Source organism: Planococcus citri, chromosome 4, assembly GCF_950023065.1.
Source record: "Planococcus citri chromosome 4, ihPlaCitr1.1, whole genome shotgun sequence".
NCBI classification, from domain to species: domain Eukaryota; kingdom Metazoa; phylum Arthropoda; class Insecta; order Hemiptera; family Pseudococcidae; genus Planococcus; species Planococcus citri.
The window spans coordinates 35,570,052-35,598,016 of record NC_088680.1 but is presented as its reverse complement, the minus strand read 5'-3'; the positions used below and the strand labels follow the sequence as shown (position 1 = coordinate 35,598,016).

The 27,965-nt window shown below is 34.3% G+C and overlaps 2 protein-coding genes across 4 annotated transcripts in view; both read right to left on the bottom strand.

Moving 5' to 3' along the window:
- LOC135843470 (uncharacterized) overlaps positions 1-27,965 on the bottom strand; it is a 39,334-nt gene that overhangs the window by 7,078 nt on the left and 4,291 nt on the right. The window contains exon 2 of one of the 3 annotated variants that reach the window (XM_065361380.1): positions 15,797-18,014. The exons of 1 other annotated variant lie outside the window; for it this stretch is intronic. In XM_065361380.1, the coding sequence (XP_065217452.1) occupies positions 15,951-17,963 (2,013 nt within the window). In that variant the 5' untranslated portion in view covers positions 17,964-18,014 and the 3' untranslated portion in view covers positions 15,797-15,950. Of the gene's footprint in view, positions 1-15,796; positions 18,015-21,627; positions 23,968-27,965 lie in introns of those variants that run through there. One more of the 3 variants, XM_065361381.1, reaches the window with a different exon arrangement.
- LOC135843469 (uncharacterized) overlaps positions 1-27,965 on the bottom strand; it is a 56,591-nt gene that overhangs the window by 26,686 nt on the left and 1,940 nt on the right. The gene's annotated exons all lie outside the window — the stretch shown is intronic.

The window sequence follows — 27,965 nt, the reverse complement described above, 5'->3', positions numbered from 1 at the left end:
GTGTGTTCAGGCTGTTCACACATTTAAATCCACTTGTTCAGACAGTGTGATTTACCTGAACTTGTGTAAGCATATTTAAAAAGTTAGACGTAGTATTCCAGCAGAAGATTTTGCAAGTACCGGATGTGTTGAAAATGCGGAAACCGCATATTTTGTGATGGAAGTTTATAAATTGTTTCAAAAAGATGAAATATGTACGAATGAAATTCATCATGATAAATCCACGAAGCTTGAAATATAGCATTAAGCTGCGTTGATGATGCAGATTTCAACGACGAATGCCGTAAATTTATTGAAAAAAAATTGGGTATCGTATTGGAAGCTCTGAAAGTCAAAGACAATGTCAGCCATCCACAAGGCGCTGCGGACCACCGAGGCACTTCAAAGATTACATTTCAAATTAATTAAATTACTATTTTATTCTATTATTCAATTAACTTTTCGATTAATTACGCAAGGAAAGAACTGTTATATCCCTAAACTTCTAGTTATATATGGCAACATTGCCTTTTGTACATATGTACCTACATATACATAATAATAATTAATATCGATGTGTTGTATATAGTTCTCAGAATGAATGAGTGTTCAAGAAGTGATAACCATGTTTTATTTCAAATTATACGACAACAAAAATTACATTCGCATTGCAGCTTTTGACAATGTTTTAAAAAAATTTCGTCCCTTAGTAAAATAAGAAGAAATTTGTACTGTACAAGGCGGAACCATAGTAGAAAATTCCTTCCATAACGAATTGGAGATCCATTTGAATTCGTCTTCCACCATAAAAAAATCAGAAACAATTATAGAAATCCCGCAGTACCAGATAATTTCAATAAAAGACGTTCCAGATACAAAAAATTCTACTGTGGACATTTTGGCAGTATGCATTGCTGTAAATAATGTAAGTTTAACTGAAAAGAGTAACAAATACCAGAAAATAACGATATGCGATACTCGTAGAAAAGCACGAATTGACTGCAAATTATGGAAACAAGATTTCTTATCCAAATTCAGTGCTGGAGAACATTAAAAATGTTTCACGTCGCCTGTAGGTACATGAAGTCACTTCTGAATTAAACATCATTGATAATATCGCGATTGATACTGAAGCAGATATTGCTCAGATAGGTACGTGGAAACACAAGAACTTGAAAACTTGACAAATACTTCCGAATTCGCTGCATTCGCTACAACAAATTCAATGTCCGTCTCGAACGACATGCTGAAAACAAATTTCTGAACGATTGCCAAGATGAATTAAATATACAATGTACTATACGAGTACAAATTAAAAAAGCGTGTTTAAGCGCTGAAATTGATATACTTAATGAATAAATTCAGTTTTTCTGATCTTAATATTTTCCAATAATTCAATACGTTTCTTGAAATTGTAACTCTGAGAAGAGAATAAAATTTAATTACTTAATATGTATCATGACATGACTCATATGAGTCCATTAATTTAGGTACAACTTTTCATCATCGTTCATCAAGTCCTGTTAATGATGTATGTACATAGATAAGACATAGGTAATCATAACCAATGAATTTCATGTACATTAATTTTTTTTGAATGAAAATAGTAATTTGGCGATCCCCGAGCACAGAATTATTATTTTAGTTTAAAAAATGATGCACTCAAAAAAATTAAAAAAAAAAAAAAATTTATGGTCAATTTTTTTTTGGCCTTTGGCGTACACGGATCCTTCTTTGTGTGTCGCGTCTTTCCTGTTTTGTTGAACTCCTCGACCTGCTATAATGTTACAGCCATATTGCAACAAAGTACAGTCAAATCGCAACTTTTTTCATCTACTTACTTTTCGAATATATCTTTTACGTTTTTAAAATTTGGCTTTTGTATTACACGCGTTCAAAATTAATGACAGTATTTATACATAGCTACATAGACTGCGTACAATGCCTTCTTGTATTTTTTGATTTTTAGTTTATTTGTGAAAATCAATTCCCATCCCAAAATAAAAAAGATAGGTGATTATATGTATATCTACCTTTATGACTCGCTGAATTGATTGAAAATATATTTTGTTTCGTATTTTTATTAGGTAAAATTTAATGGAATTTTAAATTAAGAAAATCTGCGTAAGGTTTCAAAACTGTTCAAAAAAGCTTTAAAATTGTTTCAAAACTGTTCAAAAAAGCTTGGAAATTGTTTCTAAACGATTTCGAAAAATTTTCAATCGACTAGAATGCCTTCCTTGTTAGAATGGAAATTCAAAAGAAATCCGAAATTAATTTTTATCAGTGTTTTTATAAAATTGCGTTCCTTGGTAAAATAAGAAGTTTGTACTGTACAAGGCTGAACCATAGTACATACAAAAATCCTTCCATAATGAATAGGAGATATACTTAAATTTGTCGTCCACCATCAAAAAATCCGAAGTAATTATAGAAATCCCACAGTTAGTACCAGATAATTTCAATAATATTCCCATGGGAATATTATCTCAATTTCGTTAGATGATGTGCTAACGAATGATGGGTCTCCACTTAATTTGGTTAATAGGTCTGTGTTTTCAGCGAATGAGATTTCAGTTATTGAGGTTAATACATCTTCGGATAAGTTTGACCAAGTGATGGAAAAATTGGCTGCTGTTCAGAAGGATGGTGATATGTACCATAAAAAGTGAGTTTTAATCAGAAATGTAAAATTCATTTTTGAAAGTATAAATTTTGTTCCTTGTATTTCCGTAGGAATCTTTTTAATAGTTTTTGCGCAAGCGAAAAAACTATATTATTATTATTTTTTAATTTTTCTGTATTCATCATGAGTCATTGCTTCATTATTTTAATTCAATATTTATATAGGTATTTTTACGCTTCGGTTATATTCATTTTTATTTATTATTTTCTTTTACAAACCTGTGTACTTGAAAAAATATTTGACTTTATGCATTTTTCGTCAATGGAAATTTTTTTACTTAATTTTATGTGGTAACTGTTTCAAACGTGGTATATCTTGCTGATTATCTGCGATGTTGATATGATTTGTCTGGTTTTCATGCATAATTTGCTTTTAATCATGGTGGTGAAAACTAAACTGCAAGCAGCTATGATAGCTTTATGACTTGATTAATTTTCATCTCTAACTGAAATAGTTATGGGTGAGAACACTCCAGAGATAAACAATTAATTCATTCATTCAGTCTTTGCAATAATCCTTATACTTGAAAAGTAAAAACTTCATTGTCACTGAATCTGTTTTTCCCCTTCCCCAATCAAAATTAAAATTTGTTTTCAATTTCGTTTGTACCACATTTACTTATAGTTGTGGACAAGCTAGAATAAATGAGGTGTGTTTAGCCTATACCTAGCTAGATATACAGAATGGCGCAACAGTCAGTATTCTGATTTAAGAGACCAAGTGCAGATTATTGTTTGAACTGATACGTGATTACTAATAATGTAAAATTTTTGCAGTCAAAATAAAACCAGGAGATGATTGGAATCTTCCAATTAAAGCCGAGGCAGAGGGTTTCATCCCTCACGTAGTTTGGATGCCAGTGGCGATTCAGATCTTACGGAGATTAAAACGTTGACGCGGAAAAGTATCACATATTCAACTTACGTTCTTGTATTTTTTATTTGTTTTGTTTGTTGTGTGTGTATATCGTGATATTTGTCTCCACTTTTCCTTATAATTACGCGTATACGCCAATGTTTACTTTCCAATTAATTCCATAATAAAAATCCGCTATAACTTTCCTGAATGGACTGACACAGTAGTGAGTCAACCTCTCAGACACGTAAAAATTCCTCTCTAGACTCCAAAACTTGAAAGTGTAGTTATAACACTACTGTACTCAGGGATAGACGACCCGGCTAGCGACGTAGTTATAACTTACCGAATTACAATTTGAGTGAAATAATTGTGTACATGCCAGTCACGCGGTTCAAATACGAAAAAGGCTGTTTCAAAAAATTTCAAAAGAATAAGCCCAAGAAAGCAGCTCCGATTCACCTCGATGAGGGCAATCTTAAAGTTGCCCCTAAAAAGCTGTGAAGACATGGAAAAATTTAAAGAAAAAGTTCTCGGGGATCCTTTATATAAGAAACAAGTGGTAAGCACTACCCTCAAGTAATTTAAAATATTGTTCATAATCATTGTGATGTCGCATTGCATCGAAGTAATTTTATAAATCCCACAGTAACAGATAATATTTCTATAAAGGACATTCCAGATTCAAAGCACATTAACGAAATCGAAGTAATAGTATACTAGGGAGATAATGTGATCTTCAACGAATTTTGAGGTTCATTTCCCGAGCGAAGCGAGGGAAGTAACTCAAAATGGTTGAAAATCACATTATCTCCCCAGTTCCATAAAATATTTTACGTTTTTTAGGGAGAGAATCGCTAATTTGTCCGCCGAGCGATTAGCGAGCGGGAGGTAATGTAGTAGATTATCTCCCTAGAAACGTAATAGTATATTACAATACAAGGAGCGAAAGTGAAGTATGTTTGGTCGAGTGCAATTTTACTCGCCGAGCCGAAGGCGAGGTGAGTTAAAGCACGAGACCAAACATTCTTCACGTCGCTTCTTGCATTGTAAGATATTTTTCATTATTCATGCTACGAAAATAAGTTTTACGCCCGTTTTTGGTTAAAGTGATGAACGTATGACTCCTTTTTTGCATAGTAAATATATCGAATTACTAAGCCTCCTAGAAAAAAACTGAAGACATTATGTCGATTGGAAATTTAATTCTCTACAATTTTCCTCGACTTCATTTTTCCGTAGAATGCTTTTTTCCGCCTCCAGAGCGCTTTAAAAGTTAAAAGATGTTCATTTTCGACCCGGGTAAACATGGAGCATTTTCGTAGCATGCACGGAGGGCGGAAAACTTATACTTTCGTAGCATGTATAATGAAAAATAATATTCCCAGTTACAGGACACAGCTATATGCCGGCGGATCGAGTATTCGGGCGAATTGAAACGGAGCTTTAAAAAATTCTACTGTGGACATCTTAGCAGTATGCATTGTAGTAAATATAATACTGATAGTGAAACTGAAACGGGTAACAAATACCAGAAAATAACGATATGTGATAAAACGGAAGGAATTTACTGCAAATTATGGAAACAAGATTTTTTATCCAAATTCAGTGCTGGAGAAATAATGCTCATTAAAAATTCTTCGCGTCGTCTATATGAAGGCACTTACGAATTGAACATCATTGATAACACTGACAAGGAGACTTGGCAATGTTCATGCCGACGACTAAAGAAAAGCTGATAGACGGAGTATGGAAAAGATTGATCGTGAAGACAGACATCAGAGGAACAATTACTAGCTACATCTTCTTCCGAAATTGTCGTTTTTTCACTACCTTCAGCTTCAATTTTCTCAGAAGTAGCCTTTCCAGTTTCATTTTTTACAGTTTTTTCAGGGCTGCTTACTTCAGATGCAATTTTTTTCACGTCATGACAATGTGCATAAGACTATATTTTTCTCTCTTTTGTTATTCCAATAGAAAATGGACGGATTCATGCATGGCCACGTTCAACAAAATGCTCACTTCACGGTACTAAACGTCGGTAGATTCACTACACGCACCAGACCCGACGCAACAAACCCAAAATATACAGAAAGAGAACGTCATTAGATTCATTTTTTTTAGAATTATCATCTCGTTCGTACTCTTATTTCTTTTCTTCTTAAGCTACCCATTTTGAATTAATTTTTGTTTTGTGTTTTGTCGTGTTATTATTATAACTAGCTACCACATGATAAATTCATATTTTTTCAGTATCAATTTCCTTTGTTAATTTTTTTTTTTCAATTTTAATATATTTTTTTTATTGCGTAAATTTTAATTGAAATGATGTGGAATGGAACTGAAACACACAGCCGCCATCCTGTCAAATCTCAGACCACATTTCTGTAAGTTACCTACTTATGTAAGCAGATATTAATCACGTGGAAGAATCTACGCGATTGGTACCTGGAAACGCAAGAACTTGAAAACATGACAAATATTTCTGAATTCACTGCATTCCCTACAACAGCAACCGATTTAAGGTCCCTTTCGCGAAATTATTCATCTTCTCCATAAGCATCTCCCAGTAAAATATCATGCTCAGAAATGTTGCGACATGCAGAAAACGAATTTCTGAACGTTTGCCAAGAGATGAATTGAATAATATACAAATTGAAAAAGCGCGTTTAAACGCAGAAATTGATATGCTTAAAAAAATGCAAAAAAATTAATACCTAGTTCAGTACATTTATATTGAAATGAAATTTTATATCTCATTTTTTTGTATCAATTATGTACAGAGTTTTCATTATTATTTTTATTTATAGTTATCTTAATTTTTGTTTCTCAATTATGGTTTAACACTCGTATTTTAAGTAGAACGTTCAAATAGAAAAAGCAACATTTTGAGAACAGAAATAGATTTATTTTGAAAAAAACTCTCAAGGACTAATTGAATTAAAATGTTTATTATTATTTTTACTTAGGTATAGTTGTGCGTTGTTAAAATTATAATTTTTTAAATCAAAAATTCAAAAATTATATAATTATTTTTTTAAAAAAACTTAATGCATAAATTGTTATATCCGCATTATGCCTAATCTGCCCCATAGTACTATTACCTCGAAATCACGAAGGCGCTCCTTTTTCACCAAAATAAACAACAAAGTTGCCGGTGATAAGAAGTGTTTTTCCAAATTCCAAGCTTTCTTTCAACAACTTGTAGCTTTTGATTGCGATTTTGCGTACGTTAATAAAATAAAAAGTGCTTTCAAAGTGTAAAAAAGCGTTTAAGGTCGTTAGCTGAGGATCTAGCTCCAATTTATTTCATCCCCGGTGTAAATTTTTCATCTTTAATCGTAGATATGTAAGTACAGTTTCACTACTCTATTATCCCAACTCAACTTATTTCCCTACACCAAAATATGTACGATGTATAATCAAATACTGCAATTTTGCAGGAATAATACTCATGCGTATCTCAACCCACCAACACTTACGTGCTCCGTAACGATATCAATTACGGGAGAAACGCAATTGATCACAATAAAGTTTTTTACCCCATTATATCTCAAATCAAAGAATTTAATTTTTTTAAATTATTTTTACCAAGACTACAACTCACTGAATTTTTTACTGTGTAATCTCTTACTGTTTAAACTCGTCTACTATTTGTCGAGAATTATATTTTAAGATGTTGTTCCTGTCCATCTATCCTTCTTCTATTTTTTAAGATTTTATACCTTTTTACAGAGAACTGTGATATGTAATTTCTATCCTTGTTATGATACCATGAAAATAAGTTTTATACTCGTAATTTTAAAAGCACATTTTACAACCACATATCCGAATATTATATTTGTGAAAAGAACAAACTCGACTCGAACACATATTTATTTATATTTACTTTTTTTTGGCATAAATACAGATAAAAAGGTAACACAATCAACTCGTCGAATATGGTAATTGGAAATTGAACACGCATGATAATAAAGGCATAAAACCACGAGAAATACCAGGCAGAACCTTCCAGGGCCGGCGGAAGTCCAGTTGCAAGCGTGCGCTTGCACCTAGCCAAGATTTTCGCCAGCGAAAATTTCAAAACATAACCCTGTTTTTTGTATGCTAATTTCAAAACAAATCAAAATCCCTCAAATTTAAAAATTAATACATATTTATTTCAGTTATACGAATACGAATACGAATACGAATACAATCTGAAACTTAGTTGTTGATATAATTTCAATTAATAAAAAAAAAATTGAATTTTCATTTCTGTCGCACAGATTGTGTAACCGACCGATCTGTCAAGTTTTGAACATTTGTCATCCTCATCTATCATAATTCGATGATCTATGGGCGTCGAACCTTATCAATCAAATCAATTAGCAGTTCTCATAACGACTCATCTACTCGTGAGACTGAATCATTTGAGTATTTTACATATTCATAGGGACATCGCAAACAATATAAATATTGATATCCTCATGGACGAATTCATCAGCCGAGCTCAAGAGAGAATGAATACTTTTTCTCGTTAATTTGATTTGATGTATTGTATTGTTACTTGTTAGGTACATATTTTTATCAGGTACCTACCTACTTAGTTTTATCCTTCTTCCGAATTCTTTTTATAAAATGATCGAATTAATTACTCAAGTATTACAAATTACAATTTGAATGTGAATTTGTTGTTATAGAAATAAAAAGTGTCATCTGAAATCTCAATTTGAAACAGTCATTACGCTTCTTCTGTTGTTATTTTTTTTCAATTTTATTTTTGTTAACGTTTCTATTGCTTTGGCACTGCCAGCTTTTATTCATTTATTTCTTTTCGTCTGTTGACTATTTTCATTTCATTTTTTTTTTTAATTTAATTTATTTTCTCAAAAGGTAAATCGTTTCTTTAATGATAATATCGCGTAATGTAAACAGTCAATTCTCTAGAAAAAGAAAAACTGATGTAAAATTAAAACGAACGCAACAAAATTGGAAAGTTAGCTGATTAAGTTTATTTTTAAGTCTTGTTTGCCTGACCACCCCTGATTTTCATTTTTACCATTCATTTCATTCTCGTCATCGCTGACATTTAGATCATCGAGCAGCGGCGTTCAAATTCTACAGAAACACTGGTGGTAAATACTTAACGTCAAACGTGCAATATTTTGTAGGCAGCTCCTGAATACCCATTTGAAAGGATGAATCAGTGGCCGTCTTGGTGTAGGCAGCATCTATCTAATGCTGGCGGGGGCTGCCAGGGCACATAAGAGGGGAGCGGGAAATTTAGTGAGTATATTCTTTTGTGACAATTTAGATCGTTAGATAGAAAATTTTTCCATTGCTGATAATTTTCAGGATAATTATCCGAGGCAGTGAAAATTTAAATTTTTTATCAATGGTATTTTCTTTGTTCAGCAATTACCCCCTGCATTTGTAGAGGAGGAGTGCTTTGACGTCGTTGCCATGGGGCCAGTCTCAAGAGAAGAAGAACCCGATGAGCCCCGGGAATAAACGGAACAAAAAAAAATACACAAACCAAAACAAAATTTGATTCATCAATCAAAGTTACTCAGTTTATTCCTTATACTTAATATTTACCATTTAATTTAAATTTTCACGTAGATACCAAAAACCAAGTAGTATTTTACTTGGTCGATGATTTTAATTTACTAGTTTTAAAAGGAGCTTTACGATAAACGTCGAAGTGTCGTTCAAAACGTTGCGATAGAATCGGTTCTTTGTTAACGTAACCTCTACGTAACTCGTACGATTTATTGAGCCTCGGTTTAGGTCCAGGCCGTATCAATTGTTTATTCATCTCAAAAGGTGGCGCACCGTACGATTCGATTCTCTTCAAGTTGAATTTCTTACGCATTACGTAAGTTTCGGTTTCGGTAAAAGGCAGCTTGGGCTGCTCTTTCATGTAATCCGGATAATCGCTCGGTATCGGTAACATTCTCGGCTTGGTATTTCTACGCCAAGCTTGTAGCAGAGCTGTCTCTTGTTCTCGACTTTCAGCATCCATGCTTTGATCAAATCGAGGTGTCACAGCTGGTGTTGTGGTTGTCGTAGATTTCGTCGTTGATGCATCTTTTTCGCTCGCCCAACCAGTTGCCGGTGCGAAACCGGAACCAGAATCCGATCCATCGCTATCCTCTCTTTGTCTTGGTTTTGGCGAATCAGCCGATTTGGTATCAGCCTCTGCGGTTAGTGTGTTTTGTAAACGAGACGGTTCACCTTTGCCTTCGACTTTGACTTCAGGTGAACGTTTTTTGCCGCTATTGCGACGAAAAATTTTCATCCAGTTCATTTTTTTTAGAGGCTCAGTTACGATTTTGATAGATACGTTATACTTTCGATCGTTTGCAGGTTTTGGTTGCTGCGTGAGATAAAGACACCCATTAAAATTACTTGGAAATTTAACCATTTCGCCCTATACGTTGTAAACGATTGTATATAAAAGAATTCGATGGTAATTTAAAATTGATTCAAATAGCTCTCGAGATTTACCACCAGTTACAAATTAGATTTTCGCAAAAATAGTCCCCGAGCTCGAGGTCATTTCAAAATATAAATCACTATGTAAAGTCGCATATTGGCTATTATTATTTTTACTTAATATCCGAAGCTCAATATTATGAAGCTTTCGATTGATGCGAATTAATTTGTGATATAACTCGAGTCTCGAGTTGTTTTGCAATTTCAAAGCCAGAAGTAGCTACTTGTATCTTTTCAAGAGCATTAAAATCCAATACCACTTTCGAAGTCCTATTGAGAGATTTGAAAATTTGCAAATCACTTATTTTGGGGTAAATTTGTGTTTTCGAAATACTTTTTTCTCAGATACTTCACATCAATTATGCAAAAACATCCAAATGTATCATTTTTGAAACAGCAGAAGTATTCTGGGATACAGTGGTAAGAATATTCTGTTCATTAATAATGACAATTTTTAAAAAAATCGAGAAAAGCCCAGGAATTTCATTTTATTTTTTGAAATTGGCAATAATGTCACAAAACTGTGGCACCATTGTATTTCAAAATATTTCTTCAGTTTCAAAAATGATACTTTTAGATGTTTAGGTACCAATAACTGCCAAATATTTGAGCAGAGAATGTTTTCAAACACCAACTTACCCGACAACTGATTTAAAAACTATCAAATTTAATCGAAAACGTATTTTTCGGTACCTATTTTTGAAAAAACGTCATGCTACCCATTAAAGCGGGTAAAAATTTCGCATAAAATCCAAATACTTTTTACGAATGTATGTGTGTGTTTTTTTAAAGACAAAAACTAGAAGAAAAAAAGTTTTATTGGGTTAAAATTTTGCAAGATACTGAAATATTTCGACGAATTATAAACTCCAAAATTGGGTGATTTGGGATTTTTGAAAAAAGTGTCACACGACCCCCAAAAATGTGCTAAAATTTCTCTAAAAATTCAATTATTTCAACGAAAATGTATTTTGAACACTTTCGACGAATTTTGAATTTTAAAATTGGGTCATGATTGATTTTTCGGATTCTGAAAAACTGTCATGTGACCTATCAATACTTTGAAAAAAATGTAATTAACAATGAATTTCAGTATTAGTATTATCAAATACCTAAGTAGGTAATTTCATTTTTTTCTTTTTTTTTCCAGATCTCATCCACTCAGGCAGTGATAATGATGACCTTTAAATATTGTTGTTTTTCAGTCATGATTAACTATTTTTTCATTTTTTTTTGTGTTTTTTTTCAAGTTGAAATACCTAAGTGTACGATTTTTTTCAAAACTAGGGGGCTCCGCCCCCTGGCCGCTTCGCGGCCCAACCCCCGACTCGTTCCTCGGGCTGCGCCCTCGGAACTTCGCTTGGGGGGCTCCGCCCCCCAAACCCCCCTCATGGCCCGTCAACCATTCCTATCTGCGTAATAAAAGAAAACTTCTGGAAAAAATTGATATTTCATATTTTTTGATACTTGAGCTTTAAAATCTTGTTTTCTATTGCACTGATAACTTTCTAACTTAACTCTATCTTGTTCAGAACTTAGCCTTGATCGTCTTCCATACCCCAAACAGGTATGTCCTTATTCAACATGTCGAGTAAATTTGTAGGTAGATATGTACTTATTTTAAATACTAAAAACAATTTTTTCCAAGAGTTTTACAAATTTTAGTTTTTATAACTTTTTTTCTATCGCATGGATAACTTTTTAAGCTACTCCATCTTGTAGAGAATTTTACGTAGATTATTTTCCTTACCTCAAACACCTATGTTCTCACTCAAAATTTCGTTTAAATTGTATTTTTTTTTAATAACACGTTTCTCAGACCCATTTCAACAGATTTTGAAAATTTTTCAGTACGTTATGTATATCTTTATTAGGTATCCCCACAAAAATTTTCAACCCCCTCCCCTCATTATTTAACCCTCAAGATGGCGTTTTTTTTTTCATTTTTTTATGCATATCAAGAATCAAGATTGCGAGGTACAGTTTTAGAAACGCGTTTTTTGGATGTAATTTTGACCCCCAAACGTCATGTACTTTTTTCGACATTTTTTCAATGGCGCGGCGTGCTGAAAAGTTGGAAAAATGTGTCTTAAGGGGGGGGGGGGTGTGAAATGGGAATTTTGGCAAATATAAATATCAATGAGTAGGGTGTCGTTTTCTTATGATTCGGTACCGCTGGGCACGAATATGACGTCAGATTTTGTTTTACACTCACACAGCCCCTCCGGAGCCCTAAGCCCCCCTCAATTTTTAATTTTTTTAAAAATAAACTTACTTTGATGATTTTAGTCTCGTTTTCTTATGATTCGATACCGCTGAGCACGAAAATGACGTCAGATTTTCTGCTACACTCACATAGCCCCTGGGAAGCCATCAGCCTTAGTGATGTTATGAGCATATGCTCACCGAGCAAATTCGCGAAATATGCGTGAAGAAAAAAGCATGTGACATATCAAAATACACGCCAGAGGTCGCTATTAATGAATAAACTGATAAAAACGCTATCAACTCAACTCACCTCCTCGAAGTCAGAAAATCGAATCATTTGAGCCGTTTTTAATTTTATTCCATAACAATTTCTCAGTAAAGACTGAAAAGTGATTAATTTCGGTTTCATTTGATTCCCAACGTTTAAAATATTTGAAAAAGTTGTCCTTCACTCCAGAAAGTTCTGCTGTTTTCCTCTTTTTTACATGACGTCCTGTTTGTTTGACACTTTGTAGTCTACTAACTTCTTCTATTTTTTTAATCATGAAACAAAATTTGAGACACTCCCTTCTGAAAAATATTGAAGTACCTATTTTTAAGAGGAAATGATTTGTTTTTTCACATTTTAAATAACAATTTTTGTACTTCCCATTTATTCTTTTTTTTCTTCTTATCATTTTTTTTTAAATATGAATTTCTAAAAATTTTCTGCCAAGTGATGATGAAATCAAAGTAAGTTTATTTTTCAAATATTAAAAATTGAGGGGGGCTTAGGGCTCCGGAGGGGCTGTGTGAGTGTAAAACAAAATCTGACGTCATATTCGTGCCCAGCGGTACCGAATCATAAGAAAACGACACCCTACTCATTGATATTTATATTTGCCAAAATTCCCATTTCACACCCCCCCCCCCCCTTAAGACACATTTTTCCAACTTTTCAGCACGCCGCGCCATTGAAAAAATGTCGAAAAAAGTACATGACGTTTGGGGGTCAAAATTACATCCAAAAAACGCGTTTCTAAAACTGTACCTCGCAATCTTGATTCTTGATATGCATAAAAAAATGAAAAAAAAAACGCCATCTTGAGGGTTAAATAATGAGGGGAGGGGGTTGAAAATTTTTGTGGGGAAACCTTATAAAGATATACATAACGTACTGAAAAATTTTCAAAATCTGTTGAAATGGGTCTGAGAAACGGTATTATTGAAGTTTCAGAAAAGTGGGGTTCCCCAAAAAGGGGAAGGGGTGTGGATCTGAAACTTTCCACGCGGAAGTTTCTCAATGGTACCTACCTTCCATGCTAATATCAACTCGAACGTTTTCGGGGACCATTTCACCCCTCTTAGGCGCCTATAGCCTATATGTATTTTTCAGAAAACCTCCCTCATTTAAATGGTTGCCATGTGACGGTAAAGAAGCGTAGTTTTTTTCTTTCAACAACTAAAGCAAAATCTATGTAAGATGAAATTAAATATATAGCATTGCGAAGTAAAGTTTCTGTACAAAGTAGGGTGGGTTTAAATGTTATCTGCGTGATAGAAGAAAACTTCTGGAAAAAATTGATATTTCATATTTTTTTGTACTTGAGCTTTAAAATCTTGTTTTCTATTGCACTTTCAAACATACCTAATTTTGTAGAGAATTTTACTTTCCTTACATTTTTTTTTCTTCCTTTATAAAAACAAAAAAAATCAGTGCATTACGTTGTGACGTCAGCTCTAACAGCCTAACATGCTTGAATGTAAGGCTCACCACTACAAACACAGTACTATGTTAGTACACGTCACCTTGCAATTCCACCACTCGAACATTTTCAGTGTATTTCAACTCTCACTACCACAAACATACATCATCTTGTAAACGTCTTGTAAACGCCTTACTAACACATCTCCGACTTCCGAGTCGTTCGCTCTCCTCCAGAAGTTGTTTTATTTGACGGGTTTTGATTTTTTAATATAGAGAGACATCAAAAAGTAAATTTGGGACTTTCCACCTCCCACCCCTCATCTCCCAACCTCTACTGCAAAACTAACTCCAGATTCGAACTCTACGACCTCGAAAACATATCAATCGACATATTACAGAATAATTAATGCAAAATTTGAAATTTTTCCCTCCCCACGGCTCACCCCCCACCTCTACCAAAAAACTAACTCCAGATTTGAACTCTGCGACCTCGAAAACATATTAAACGATATATTACACGATAATATAAGCAAAATTTAAAATTTTCTCGCTCCCCACGCCTCACCCCCACTCCTACAAAAAAATAAGTGCATATTCGAATTCTACGACCTCGAAAACATACTTATTGACATATTTCACATCGATGAGGGTTGAATCCTAATTATCGCCGTTTTTGGGGGGGTATGTGGCCCACTGTGTACTTCAAGAATTCGTAGCAACATACTATTGTTTTGCGAAAAAAACACGCGGAACTGTGTTCACTCGAAGTTCAAATTGAATTTTTCGAATATCAAACATTAAAAAGAAAAATTAGTCGTACGCACTTGAAACTTTGAAAATCAAAAATCAGGGAAATTTGTTTATGTAAAAAAGTCAGTAGAATCTGAAAACTACCTTAAACAACTGAAATTAAAACTCACTCTTTTTTATTTAGGGTCTAAAGATCTATTAAGCCCATGATTTTTTCAAAATCCGTAAATTTCGAGTTTTCCGAAGCAATTGGCTCCTTCAACTCACAAAAAAATCAACCAGTCATAATAACGATAATATACAGTTGAATTTAATAAAATCCTGAAAGTTTAAAATCTCAAAACTAAATCTAACCGATGCCTCAGGATGATTGAAGTCACATAACATTTTTTGAGCGTCGATGGATTCTTGCCCACGGTGGCACCGCAGAACGAATTCGTTATAACGCGGGAACTACGAAAATTCGCAACCATATCCCCCCCTCCCATCAAAAAATAGCAGGACGTACTTCGGCGATCTAGTGATATCCGCATCCTCCCTTCATCTATCCTTCTCTCCTGTACTTGAACCAGACCAGTTCTTTCAATATATGTATGTACTGCTTTCCCGCTCTCCTTGTCCCTCTACCTTCTTTCATCACCTACACTGTCCGTTCTCCTTTCTCCTGTTCCTTACTGCACAGTACTATGTTAATACACGTCACGTTGCAATTCCACCACTCGAACATTTTCGGTGAATTTCGGCTCTCACTACCACAAACATACAGCGTCTTGTAAACGTCTTGTAAACGCTTTTCTAACACATCTCCGACTTCCGAGTCGTTCGCTCTCGTCCAGAAGTTGTTTGACGGGTTTTGATTTTTTAATATAGAGAGAAAAAAATACCTAGGTATATGAATTTTTTTAAATTATTTTTTTCAATATTTTCATATTTTTTCGTCAAGAAGAATGGACAGAATAAAAAATATAATTCCCTTATTTTTGTAGGTGTACTTACAACTCAATTTATATACGAGTATATTGGTTTTTTTTTAGAGTACACAACTTATATATACTTTGTTCTTCAATTAGCTATGCGCAGTACATTTCCATCAATTTCATCTCCCCCCCCCCCATTCAATTATAAGTATTCACAAAAAAAATCACACAAACTCAAATGAAATTAATTCTATTCGGATATATCGCAGTACAATATTGTATGCACATTATCAAAAACTTCATTATAAATTAATTGTCACAGCTCAGCCTTATTCAGTTATTTTATCATAGAAAGTAATCATAACACATTTGCAGAGCAACTTATACATTATTTTCTTTTTAGTCTACATTGAAATAATATACTTTTTCGCGACTTTCGCAACCAAATCCTGGACTTGCGACTTTTTCGCGTCCCTCGCGATTTTTTCCTACTTGTCGATACCCTATCACTGCGTTCGCACGGTCGCTTTCTGAACATTGCAAATAATAACAAATAGAGATCGTCATTATCCGGGTTCGCGTCCGTTGACGACTGTTTAAATGCCACCACATCATCCTCACTCGCAAACTTCCATCTCAAAAAACTATTATTCATCAAATGAAGATTGTACAAAACCTCTCCATCACAATATCTCCTGATCAACGCGTAAGCTACTCGTCTCGCATCTAAGGATCTTTTGAATTTTACCACTTTTTCGGCACTGCCCAAACACCACATCATCAAATCTTGCCAATGCGACGCGTCAAATTTAGGAAACGAGCCGGAACTCAAACAATAATAACACGAATCTTGAAACTTTCTTTTAAATTCTTCGCTGGTCTGCAGGTCGGGAAAAGTTTCGTCAAGGAATACCAGGAGCTCATTCACACGTTGAAAAAACAGATTATTGTACTTGAAGAAGGGATCAAAGAAATACAAGCTCACAAGACGTTGCTTCAAAGCCATTTTCGCATCGTGGTCGATTGAAAAACCCCTCAAGAACTCGTCCAATCTATCTAATTCCATATTATCGAGTAAAGAAAAGCAGTATGTTCGAATTTCACGCAAACTAGTCGCGAATTCTCGTTTAAACTCGTTTCTCCGATCCACATCTTCTAAACATAATTCCAACAACTCGTTCATATCAGAATATCTGGTACGCTCGGAAAATTTCAACCAGTACTGCCTCCATAAAGAACTCCTTTGTTCCGAACTTGCCTCCGATAACACCATTTTCAACACGCTCACACTACAATTCGGCCGTATGTGAGTTCCTAAAATACGCATATTATAAGCTAAATAAGAAATTCCCAACTGTCTAAAAACGAATTTTTTCAATCGATCCGGAGCACTGTTCCAAATTTGTTTACACAACGATACCTCATGTTCGCATAAAACATGACCGTTCGATTCTCCAACTTCACATCTCAACATCCATCCAACCAAATTTAAAAAATGGTACTCCTGAAACATATTTTTAAAATGATTCCAAAAGGGAATGGCCAAATGCCGACATTTTTCAAACTCAATGAAACATTGCAAGATATTATAGCCCTCTTTTGCTACAACCGTCTGTAACTGAAAATCGTTCAATTTTGGGAGCAGGTATTTCAAAATTGGATTCCTATTTCTAATAACAAGTAAAACATACTCTGTTTGACATTCGAAACTCAAATATGGCCAGAAGTATTCGGTAGCGAATCTATTTAAGGGCTCGTTCTCCATCCATACCAAATCGTTTTCGTCGAAATAATTCTTCGAGATTCGTTGACTGAACTCTTGATCACGCATGCGATCGATCCAGTAACTTAACAACCATGAATCCGGAGGACCGCATGGAATCTCTTTATAGTCTACAACATTCCGTACTCGCTCCCAAAGACCTTCTATATGTTCTTGCAAACAATATGAACAAGCTAAGGTAAATTTCTCTTCGTCAGATACACGATTACTTCTCAGCAGATTCACGCAGGTTTTTGGGCAATCGATGCTATAACTAACATTCCAAACCAAGTCGTCGAAATATTTAGCCCAAGTATCGCGCTTTTTCATGAATTCGCGACGATTGACACGATCTTCGTTATTATACAACCAAGTCCATAATTCGTGTCCTATTAGCTGAATACTATTCGAAATCAAGTCTAGTATACGAGGCGGTATCGATGATAAGTTCTCAGCGCAGAATTTTTCCACTTTCTGATTACGAGTAGATTGGGTTGGGGTTCCTTCTAAAGAATCATTGATGATTTCGTTTCGCCAGAAGCTTAAAGCAAAGCGAGAAGATGCCAAAGTTTCCAGTTTAGGAACATCTGGCTGGAAAATTAGACAGCTGTTCCAATCAAGCTGATCGTTATCGTTCATGTCGAACGGTCAAAGACGATACAGCGGTGACTGCGTGAAACCTCGAACGATCTGAAATTAAAATCATCTCGTTAATATCGCTCGTCGAGATTCAAACCTCAAGATTTTGCAACGTTTCATCATCACCGAAGCGTTAAATGAAAGCTCAATTCAATAGAGTGAATATGTTATACGAATACGGGGATAATGAAGATGGATTTTATCGATTCCACAGATCTCATACTAGTCAGCTTACGTCATGTTTCAAACGGGTCGTGGGCCATCAGTTTCATCAGGTCGAGAACGTAATTGATGAAAACAAAAGAAACAGAAATCCCCCCCAAAAGGGACAGATTGATTCGTATAACTCATGAAATTCTGTGTGTGATGGTGAACAAAAATTTATACCAAATTTGAAAATTAAAACTTCTTTTATAAATGATGATTGACCGGGTTACAAATGGATTTCTCTATTCCTGAATCAGTGAATTGACTTCTTATAATCAGTTTTCGCACAAATGAACCACAAATGAGAAAAAAGCTCAAGTTACCCCAGAAACACTCGATTTTCTGATCAAATAATCCAATGCAATAAAAAAAAAATTGAAAGTCTTCAAAGATCCAAGCAGAGTTTTTAATTGCGATGAATCTACAATTCATTTCGCACTCATGAAATTAGATTTACCTCTTGCAGAGCTGTGGGACCGAAACGATCCCGAAACCGGAACCGATTAAATCCCGATTCAAATCCAATCCCAAAACTGAAACCGCTATTTCTCCTAATCCCGAAATCGATATCATTTTGAACCGAAATAATCCCGGAACCGAAACAAAACCGTTTCGGTTTCGGGTTTTCGACTCTCAATTTTTCCCCTGATTCGATTTTTGACTGCTGGCTGTTTGACTCAAGTTTAAAATACCAATAAAATCGATGTTCCCGGCTTTGGCGGGTTTCTTTTCAAGTTTTCAGCACTCAACCATCAACTCAACCTCAACTTCACCTTTTTCAATTTTAATTTTTACTTCCGCAATCCGCAAATTTCATATGGAATGAATGAATAAAATTAAAAACACTGAACAGTAAGTATGGATATACGATATAGACGCACTTTTATTTTCCAATTATATACCCTGTGCCTTGCCTTGCCTTTGCTTTGTGTGAAATGCTTTCAATGTTGCTTTTGTGTTTTGTTTTCCATGTTATTATATTCTAAAGAAAATAGAAATCTAGATTATAGGTCAAAGCCTCAAAGGTCCATGGCCAATCAGCCGTCAACCCTACTCTATCCACTGAGACCAACATGATGGACGATGCTATAAATGTCAGAGATTATGGCTGTTTCATCGTGTTTCTCATCACTATGTAAGTAAATCAACTAAACCCACTGATGCATGGGTGGCGTATTAAATAATTAATGCACATTATTTACGTATTCATTACTATGGTACAAAGCATCACATCGTCATAAAGAGGTTAATTTACAGTTGTTGGCGATCTTTTATGAGTATTCTCCAATCTCTAAATTTTTTAGGAATGATAGAAAAAGTCTGATAAGAACATACATTGCATGCGCATTCTGTCACTGTGTGTATTGGGGGTTTCCGGTTTTCAACGTCAAAATCGTAGTAGTTATTGTAATGTGTGTTCTCACTTTGAAAAGGAAAACCTTCCGTCATTACTGTAGGTACATGTATCTGCAATTCATTCTGCATGGATCTACTTTGTTTTGTACTGTAGTTTGAAGCACTGCTTTTAATTTCACTTTGCATATTAAATATTAAATAATAAATTAATTGAATGTTGTTATAATCTCTCATTGTATGCAATAGATGCCACGTTCTCAGAAAAAAGAAGTTGGAGAACATTTCCTACTCGATGCTGAAAATGATATGGTCTGCCAGTGTGAAATAGAAAAGAATGAAGCAATCATCGTTTTTAGTGGCGGATCTGATTCGGAAGATGAACCTAGACGCGAACATGTTATTCAAAAAACCAGCAGTTCCATTTGTGGAACAAGATTGAAGGTAAATATACAGACAGTCACTGCCGAATATATTTTGTTTTATTTTTAGTTTTGAAATTTCTGTTGGAAACCTCAAAACTGTAAATAAAAGTGAATATATGTATTTGGAAGTGACTGTAGATATTACACAAATGTGTACAGCCTACAGCTACAAAGTCGTGATTGTAATATTTCAACACTATTCGTGGTACAAATTCTTCATGTCAGAACGCCCCATTTTTAGATCCCTTGCATGATCAATCAGTCAATTTAGGCTTAGAATTGCTGTTCATTTTCATTTCTAATTTTTCTATTTTTTTTTTCAAAGTTCAAATGAAAATCCCGGAATCGAAACCGATTCAACCCGGAACCGAAACAATTTTTTCAATCCCGAAACGAATCCCGAAACCGAAATGAAAATTTGAAGATCGAATCCCGAAACGAATCCAATCCCCCAAACGAAAATATTTCAATCCCGAAACCGTTTCGGTCCCACTGCTCTGACCTCTTCAGCATAAGCAAGCACCCATCAGTACTGTAAAATTCTGTTTTGGGACATTATCGCATTTCCGCCCGAAACTTGACATGATTTGATCGAAGTTGATCAATTTTGATGAAAATCTTGATACAATTCGACAAAATTTCATCATCGCAGATCCAAGTTACATCGGCTCAGCATTGTTTGATAAATTTTGGTCTTATGTGATAACACAATTTCAATTGAACTAACCAATGTTCGATCAAATTGGATCAAATATGATGAAACTATGTTCATTAACCTTACCTAATTTGATAAACTTGGATCGAAGGTGATAAAACTACGTCTTCAGACCTCATCTAGTTCGATGAAATTAGATCAAATATGATACAACCGAACTTTTCAATTTTACCTAGATTGATCTAAATTCGATAAAACATGATGCAACTGTGTTTTTCAAGCTCAACTATTTTGATCAATGATCAAGTTAGATCAACTATGACATAACTTGATAATATTAATTATGGTTAATCTAGTAAGATCAAATTTGATGTACCGGCGTTTTTTAACCTAACTTACTTTGATCAAATCGGATAAAACATGGCATACTTGTATTTTTCACCCTTATTTTATTTGATCAATTTAGATGAAATGTGATGAAAGTGCATTTTTCAGTCTTATACCTAGTTTGATAAACTTAGATCAAATAATATACCTGTATTTTTCAATCTCACTCAGTTTGATCAAATCAACTGAAATATAATATGACTATTGTAATAATCTAGCAATGATAATGATTCAGAAAATTCGCAAATGTCTATGAAAAGAAGGGTAGAATCAGTCTTTAATACTACGGGATTGATTAATGTAACACTAACTGGAATTCCGCCCAAGGCTCAAGGGAGTGAAAAAATGACTATCAAAATGTGAATCATTAGATCAGCGAGGTAAAATAGTCATTATAAATTTCGTGCAATCCGTGCAGTGCAAAACAAAAGGATGGCAGATGGCCTCTGAAAAAGAGATCAACGCCAACTTTACACCCAGCGAATAGGTGAATTAAAACGCGAAAAGAATTGATTGAGAGAATTTTTTGTTGTTAGTTTTTTTGAATATGAATTTTTTTACAATTAGCTACACGATGTTTAGGTATAAATGAATCAATGTAGTTTGATCAAATTTGATAAATAACATGGCGATCTAATTTGATCAAAAAAATGTCTTTATTAAAATGGGTAAAATTATATCTAAATTTTGTACATTATGATACATAAATAACATCAATGAACAATCTATCCGGTTTAATTACTAACGAAGCGCCGCGATCGCCGGGTTTGTATGTAGTTTTTTTTTGTATGTATGTAAATTTCGAACGCGAATGTCAATTTTTTGTCGTTCATTCAAAGTAAGGAATAGCTCTATTCATCTGTTTTCACCACACATTACCATCGATAATTAAAAATTAAACCGATTCAATCTTCACGTCTTCGTTTCCTACCAAACAACAATCTATGAATTTCATCATCATTCGGGTTCGCCCGCGTAAAAACCTCTTTAAACGCAACCACTTCATCTTCACTCGCAAACTTCCACCTCAAAAAACCATCAAAAATCTTATGCATTTGTCTAGCTTCTCTTTTACTCTCGCATCTTTCGAGAAACACGTCGAAAATCTCATCTGCAATCAACGATTTCTTAAATTCTTCCACTTTTTCCGCACTGCCCAAGCACCATATCATGAAATCCTGCCACAGCAACGAGTCAAATGTTCGAAAACAACCCGAATTCAGACAATGCTGACAAGTGTGCTTGAATTCCTCCTTCCATTCCACTAGATCTTGCTCGTTTGACAAGCACGCGGAAGAGAGTGATTTAATCGTATCGAAATCTCCATCATAGAGATACTCTAATAAACGATCAAAATAAACGCGAGACATCATCATGTCTTTTTTAAAGCGCTCCCTAGTCTCTGGATTAGAGAAAGATTCATCTATGAAAGCCACAAACTCGTCTATATTCCTAAAATACACGTTGCTGCAGCCGGAATATGTTTCTAAGAAATAAGACCTCATGAGACGTTGTTTCAGGATCATTTTTGCATCGAGATCCGCAGAAAAAACCGCCAAAAATTCATCTAATTTTTTTAAATCCATCGCATCGAGTAAAGAAAAGCAATAGTCTTTGATATCATCGAATCTCGTCGAGAATAGTCGTTTAAACTCGTTCCTTTCATTCAAGTCCTCCAAGCATAATTCCAACAATTTGTTCATATCGGAATATTTCGCATGCATGGAAAACGTCAACCAACTTTTTCTCCAAATTTCAATTCTTTGCTGCGAACTCGCTTTCGATAATACCATATCCAACAATCTCAAATTACGATAAGACCGTACACTACACCTAGCACGCACATAGGTCAAACCATTAATGGCGAAACAATTCAAAACGTGATTTATCAAATGATCTGGAGCATTGGTCCAAATTTTTTCACACAATGATACCTCATCCTCGTTTAAAAGATGACAATACAAGCCTCCAACCTCAGATATCAACATCCATCTAACCAATTCGAGGAACTGATGTTCCTGGAATATTTTTTTGACACGGTTCCAAAATGGAATGACTAAGGGTTGGCATTCGACATTTTCGATGAAGAATTCTACAATATCTGGGCCCTTATCTCGTACAACTAACTCTAAATGAAATTCGTCTAGTTTGCGAAGACAGTGTTTCAAACTGATCGAATCTTTATCCGATAAAGCCGAGGAAATACAGCTGACCTGACCATTTGAACTCAAACATGGCCAAAAGTATTCGGTAGTCCATCGATTAAGAGGCATATGGAGTATCATATCGTCTTCGTCGAAAGTATCCGAAATATTTTGACAAAGAGCTTGATTTCTCATGCGATCGATCCAATAAAGCAATGGCCACGGATGAGCAGATCTGCTCAGACCATCCGGATCGAGAGATTGTTCCACACGCTGCCAAAGATCTTGGATATGATCTTCCATACAATACGAACAAGCTAGGGTGAACTTTTCTTCATCATATACGCGATCACTTCGGAGTAGATTTTCACATGTTTTCAGATAATCAATAGTGAACTCGACATTCCAAACCAATTCGTCGAAATATTTAGCCCAAGTATCGTCGTTTTTTATGAAAGCGTTACGATCCAGACTGTCGCAAGGATTACACATCCAATTCTTCAATTCTTTCCTAATGTGCCGAATACTTTCGGAAATCAAATCTTGTACGCAGGGTAGTGTCTTCGAGACATTCTCGGAGTAAAATTTCTCTATTATTTGGCTCGACGAAGGTATCTTACTGCTCAATGAATGATTGATGATTTCATTTCGCCAAACGACCAAAGCAAGGCGAAAAGATGCCAGTTTTTTCAACTCTGGAGCATTTGAAATAAAAATCAGAGTATTCATAGTCCAATCGAGCTGGTAATTATCGTTCATTTCGAGCTGTCGATGAGGTACCTTCAGACGGGCAGCATGAATTTTTTTTCCGACTGCTCGAAACCTCGAACGATCTGAAATTAAAACCACCTCGTTAATATCGCTTTGTGAGACTCAGATATGAGGATTTTTAGCAGCGATTTTATTACAAAAGCGTTACGCAAGTGAAGTTCAAATTAAAATTTTCAAAAATCGCTTCCCCGACGCTCAGGTTTTTTCCCACGGTGTTGTCGTGGGAAAATTTTGACTCGTGCCCTCGCACAAGAAACTTCTTTCATTTTCCCATTCAACTAAATTTTAATAACATACCTATACAAAATATCGTTCATGCCCGTTGGCCATACCAAATTTGTCCCTGACATGTATTTCGGTCTTTCTAAACGAAAACTATCGACATCAGCCTATTGCTGGAAAGATATAGCTGAAATTGCCATCAACGCTTCGCAGGAAAAAAATCGATTATTCCTATTATAGTTTGTACCGAAGATGGAGTATCATTCATCCCAGCATACACAACTGGGCAGAGTTCTTGGTTTCTAAGCGCACCTACAGTTCCTCGTACTACAAAATATCATCACTTCATAACTACTGAAGTGCTTTAATCGTTTATTCGTTTGAGCGTTTCAAAATGAGAAATAATAACAGAGCTGAACCCTACAATGTAGCCGGAGGCAGAAACAGAAAATGAGTTTTATATTTCAGTGTGAAACAGGAGTTACATAATTTTGAATTATATATTTGATGTTCGTTGTTAAGTATGTGCCTCGTGAGTGATTGTGAATTGTTGAAGAATATTTGACATTAAAACTGTAAAATGCAATATCAGCGTGGGGTGTATACCCACTGTACATTCTTTTAAACTATCAATAATGACTCAATACCCCAGGCTGGTCCTGTGGGCTCTCTTTGTAAGAGAAATAACTCTAAAAGCAAGCAATTTGGAACCTAAGGACAGCGTCATGGTTGATAAAGGATTTCAAACAGAGGCTGAATTAAAGAAAAAAGATATCGAGCAGTCAATTTTCCCCAGAAGAATGTGCGGAAACAAGGAATATTGCCCGCGCGCGAGTTCACATTGAAAGATTTATTGGCCGAATAAAGAGTTTTTAAATATTACGTGACAAAGTAGACACCGATTTAGTTCAAGATATCGAAGATATAATTACAGTGATTTGTGCATTGGTTAATTTATCAAGTTCTATCCTATATGATGAGCGTTTTTAACTTTTCATTATACAAAGGCTAGTTTAGTTTAAGAATGATGTTACAGATATTATAATATTGTAGTGATTCCTGCATTATCTAGTTTTGATCTGCTAAATAATGTTTGATGACAGTTTCCAATTTATTAATTTTGTACGTTTTCTATTCTTTTCTATTTTTTAATGTTGTTTGTTTCTGTCAAATAAAGCAAAAGATAACACTGAACTGTTACTCAACATTTATTCTACTTTTTTTACACTGAAATATGACGTAAGTATTGAAAAATCAATCAATAATTAAACTCTCATTTTGAAAAACGTTCTCACATACTTCGTTTATAAGTAAATCTATAAATTGATCATCTACCACACTGAGTAAGTCTACTGACATCGGAAACAGTGGTGCAGAAAGTAACATTCTTTGGAATTGTACTTCATCGTGAAATATAATAATTACAAACATCGGAGAATCCTTTCATTTTTAATGTTTTACAAGCAGCATTGTAATTTTCTGCGATCTGCTGATCGATTTTATCCAGAGCATCGCCAAATCAATTCAACTGATAACTGATCACAAACTTTGAAATTCAATACCTATCTCCGAAATTACTGCACGTAGAATTTTTCTGTTAACATTTCATGAAAGAGCGTGAAATATGCAATAATTCGAAATTTTTCTATATAATCCAATACATTGTCAGGTTGATGAATCATTTCGCCCATTCTTATAATATCGTTCGGCGTTGGTACGTTGTAAACTTAAGTTTGTTTAGCTATAATTACACGTTGTGAGTTTAGTTATAAGTTATCAGTATTTTTAGTACCAAAAGTTGCAACCTCATTAGAAATGAACAAATCTACCTAGATATTTTGACTTTTTGCCTAGCTTGCAAATTGAAGGGTCTACAAATGATTTTTCATTTCAAAAAATCGCGATGATAAAAACAGATGCGGAAATGAATAACTACCACGTTAAAAAATAATCAAATTTTGTTATGATCATTTTTTTCCTACTCTAAAATGTAGATTTTTCGAAGCTCAAAAATTGTAAATTTAATGAAATTTTCAGCAAATTGAAAATTGTTGAGTTTCAAAAACTTTCCAAATTTTAGAATAAGAAAAAAAAATGATCATAACAAAATTTGTTTATTTTTTGACGTAGTACCTACTACCTAATACCTGTTTATTTACGTATGTACTTATTTTTTTCATCGCGATTTTTTGAAATTGAAAATCACTTGTATCGCCTTCAATTTGCAGGTTAGGCAAAAAGTCTTGATAGGTACTTAATTTTGCTCATTTTTCAAAGTACTACCGACCTCCATGTTCGAAAATCGATTTCGGCTCTTGAACTTGAAAACGTATTTTGCTCCTGTAATTTTTAAGAACTGAAAAAATGATGCCAGAACTTAATTAAGAATAATTTACTAAATTAGTCGTAATATTTTTGCAGAAGTTGTTCCTCATTGTAATTTTGTAACTCAGCAATTTATAATTAATTGTAATTAGGTAATCATAATTATAAAGTTGCCGTTGGATTTTTTTCTTCAAAACTTGAAAATGCTTTACAAGGTACAACCTTATCGGTTTGGTGTAATGAAGCATAAATTCGTGAAATTCGTAGATATTTACATTTGAGGTGAAAAAATTTCAACCAAAACTTCAAATACGTTTTTCTCCCACCCATTCCTTCAAAGTTGAATTTCAACTTCAAAGTCAAATATCTCAACGAATTTGGACATAGAAGGCTTCACGAGGGCTCATATAACAGCTTTCAAGGATTACTCAAATTATCATCGAAAATAAAGAATTAAAATAATCTTTGAAAAATAAAATATGAAAAATTTAGTTGAAAGGGAAAATAAAACGTCTCCTCTGGTTAAGCGCATGGATCGAAATTTTCTCACGATAACGTCGTGGGAAAAACCTGAGCGTCGGGGGTAGCGGTCTTTGATTGTTAGAATTTGATTCAAAATTTTACTGCGGGAGCTCAACTGAAAATTGGGCTGTGATACTATTCATTAATTTCCTATGCCAAATTCAAAAGGAGAATTGGTTTATTTGTTTTTTTTTATTATTTCAATTAGTTTTGAAAAACTTAAACTTATTATTATTGATTTCCTGTGCTAAATTCCTAAGGAGAAAATAATATTTTTTGTTTCTATTTTTTTAAGTAACTGTTTGAAAACTGTGAATGTGCTATGTGAATTTTTCATTTTTTTGTTTTCATTTTTTTAATTTCATGCTCCTAGACTAATGTTAATTTTCCTTTGTATTCATTTTTAAACAATAAATTTGTGTGTTAATGCGCTATATGTATCTGATTTTTTTGTTTCTTTATTATGTGGTATTCGTAGAGGGATGAGGGAATATAATTTTTTGTTTCCATTTTTATTTCGTGGCGAATTCATTCACGAAAAAGTTAACCCTCGGTACTAAAATGCTGACCTTGAAAACTAGTGGATGAACAGAACATAATGATGCGTCAGGTACATAGTTCGATGTGAGCTCCTATCTATCAAGTATGATGACTCATTCGCACATTACCGTAGCGTACAATGTGATTGTATGAACATTATCAATGATACAGACTGTTCAGTAGTTCATTTTTTTCGCCGTTAGCTTACTTAATTATTATTATTAATAGCAATGTTGGATTTTGAATCGTAACATTAGCCGTTATGAAATGATGTGAATTATCTAAACATGAGGGTTCGTGTTTTGGACTTTGAGTAAATCTTTTATCTATGTACTCCGTAGGTAGCAGCATATCTGTTACTCCGAAAGCATTACTCTACAATATGATATTATGCTCCACGATATTGAATATCTTATTCGTTGAGAATTTTCAGCGTTATCTATCTGCCATC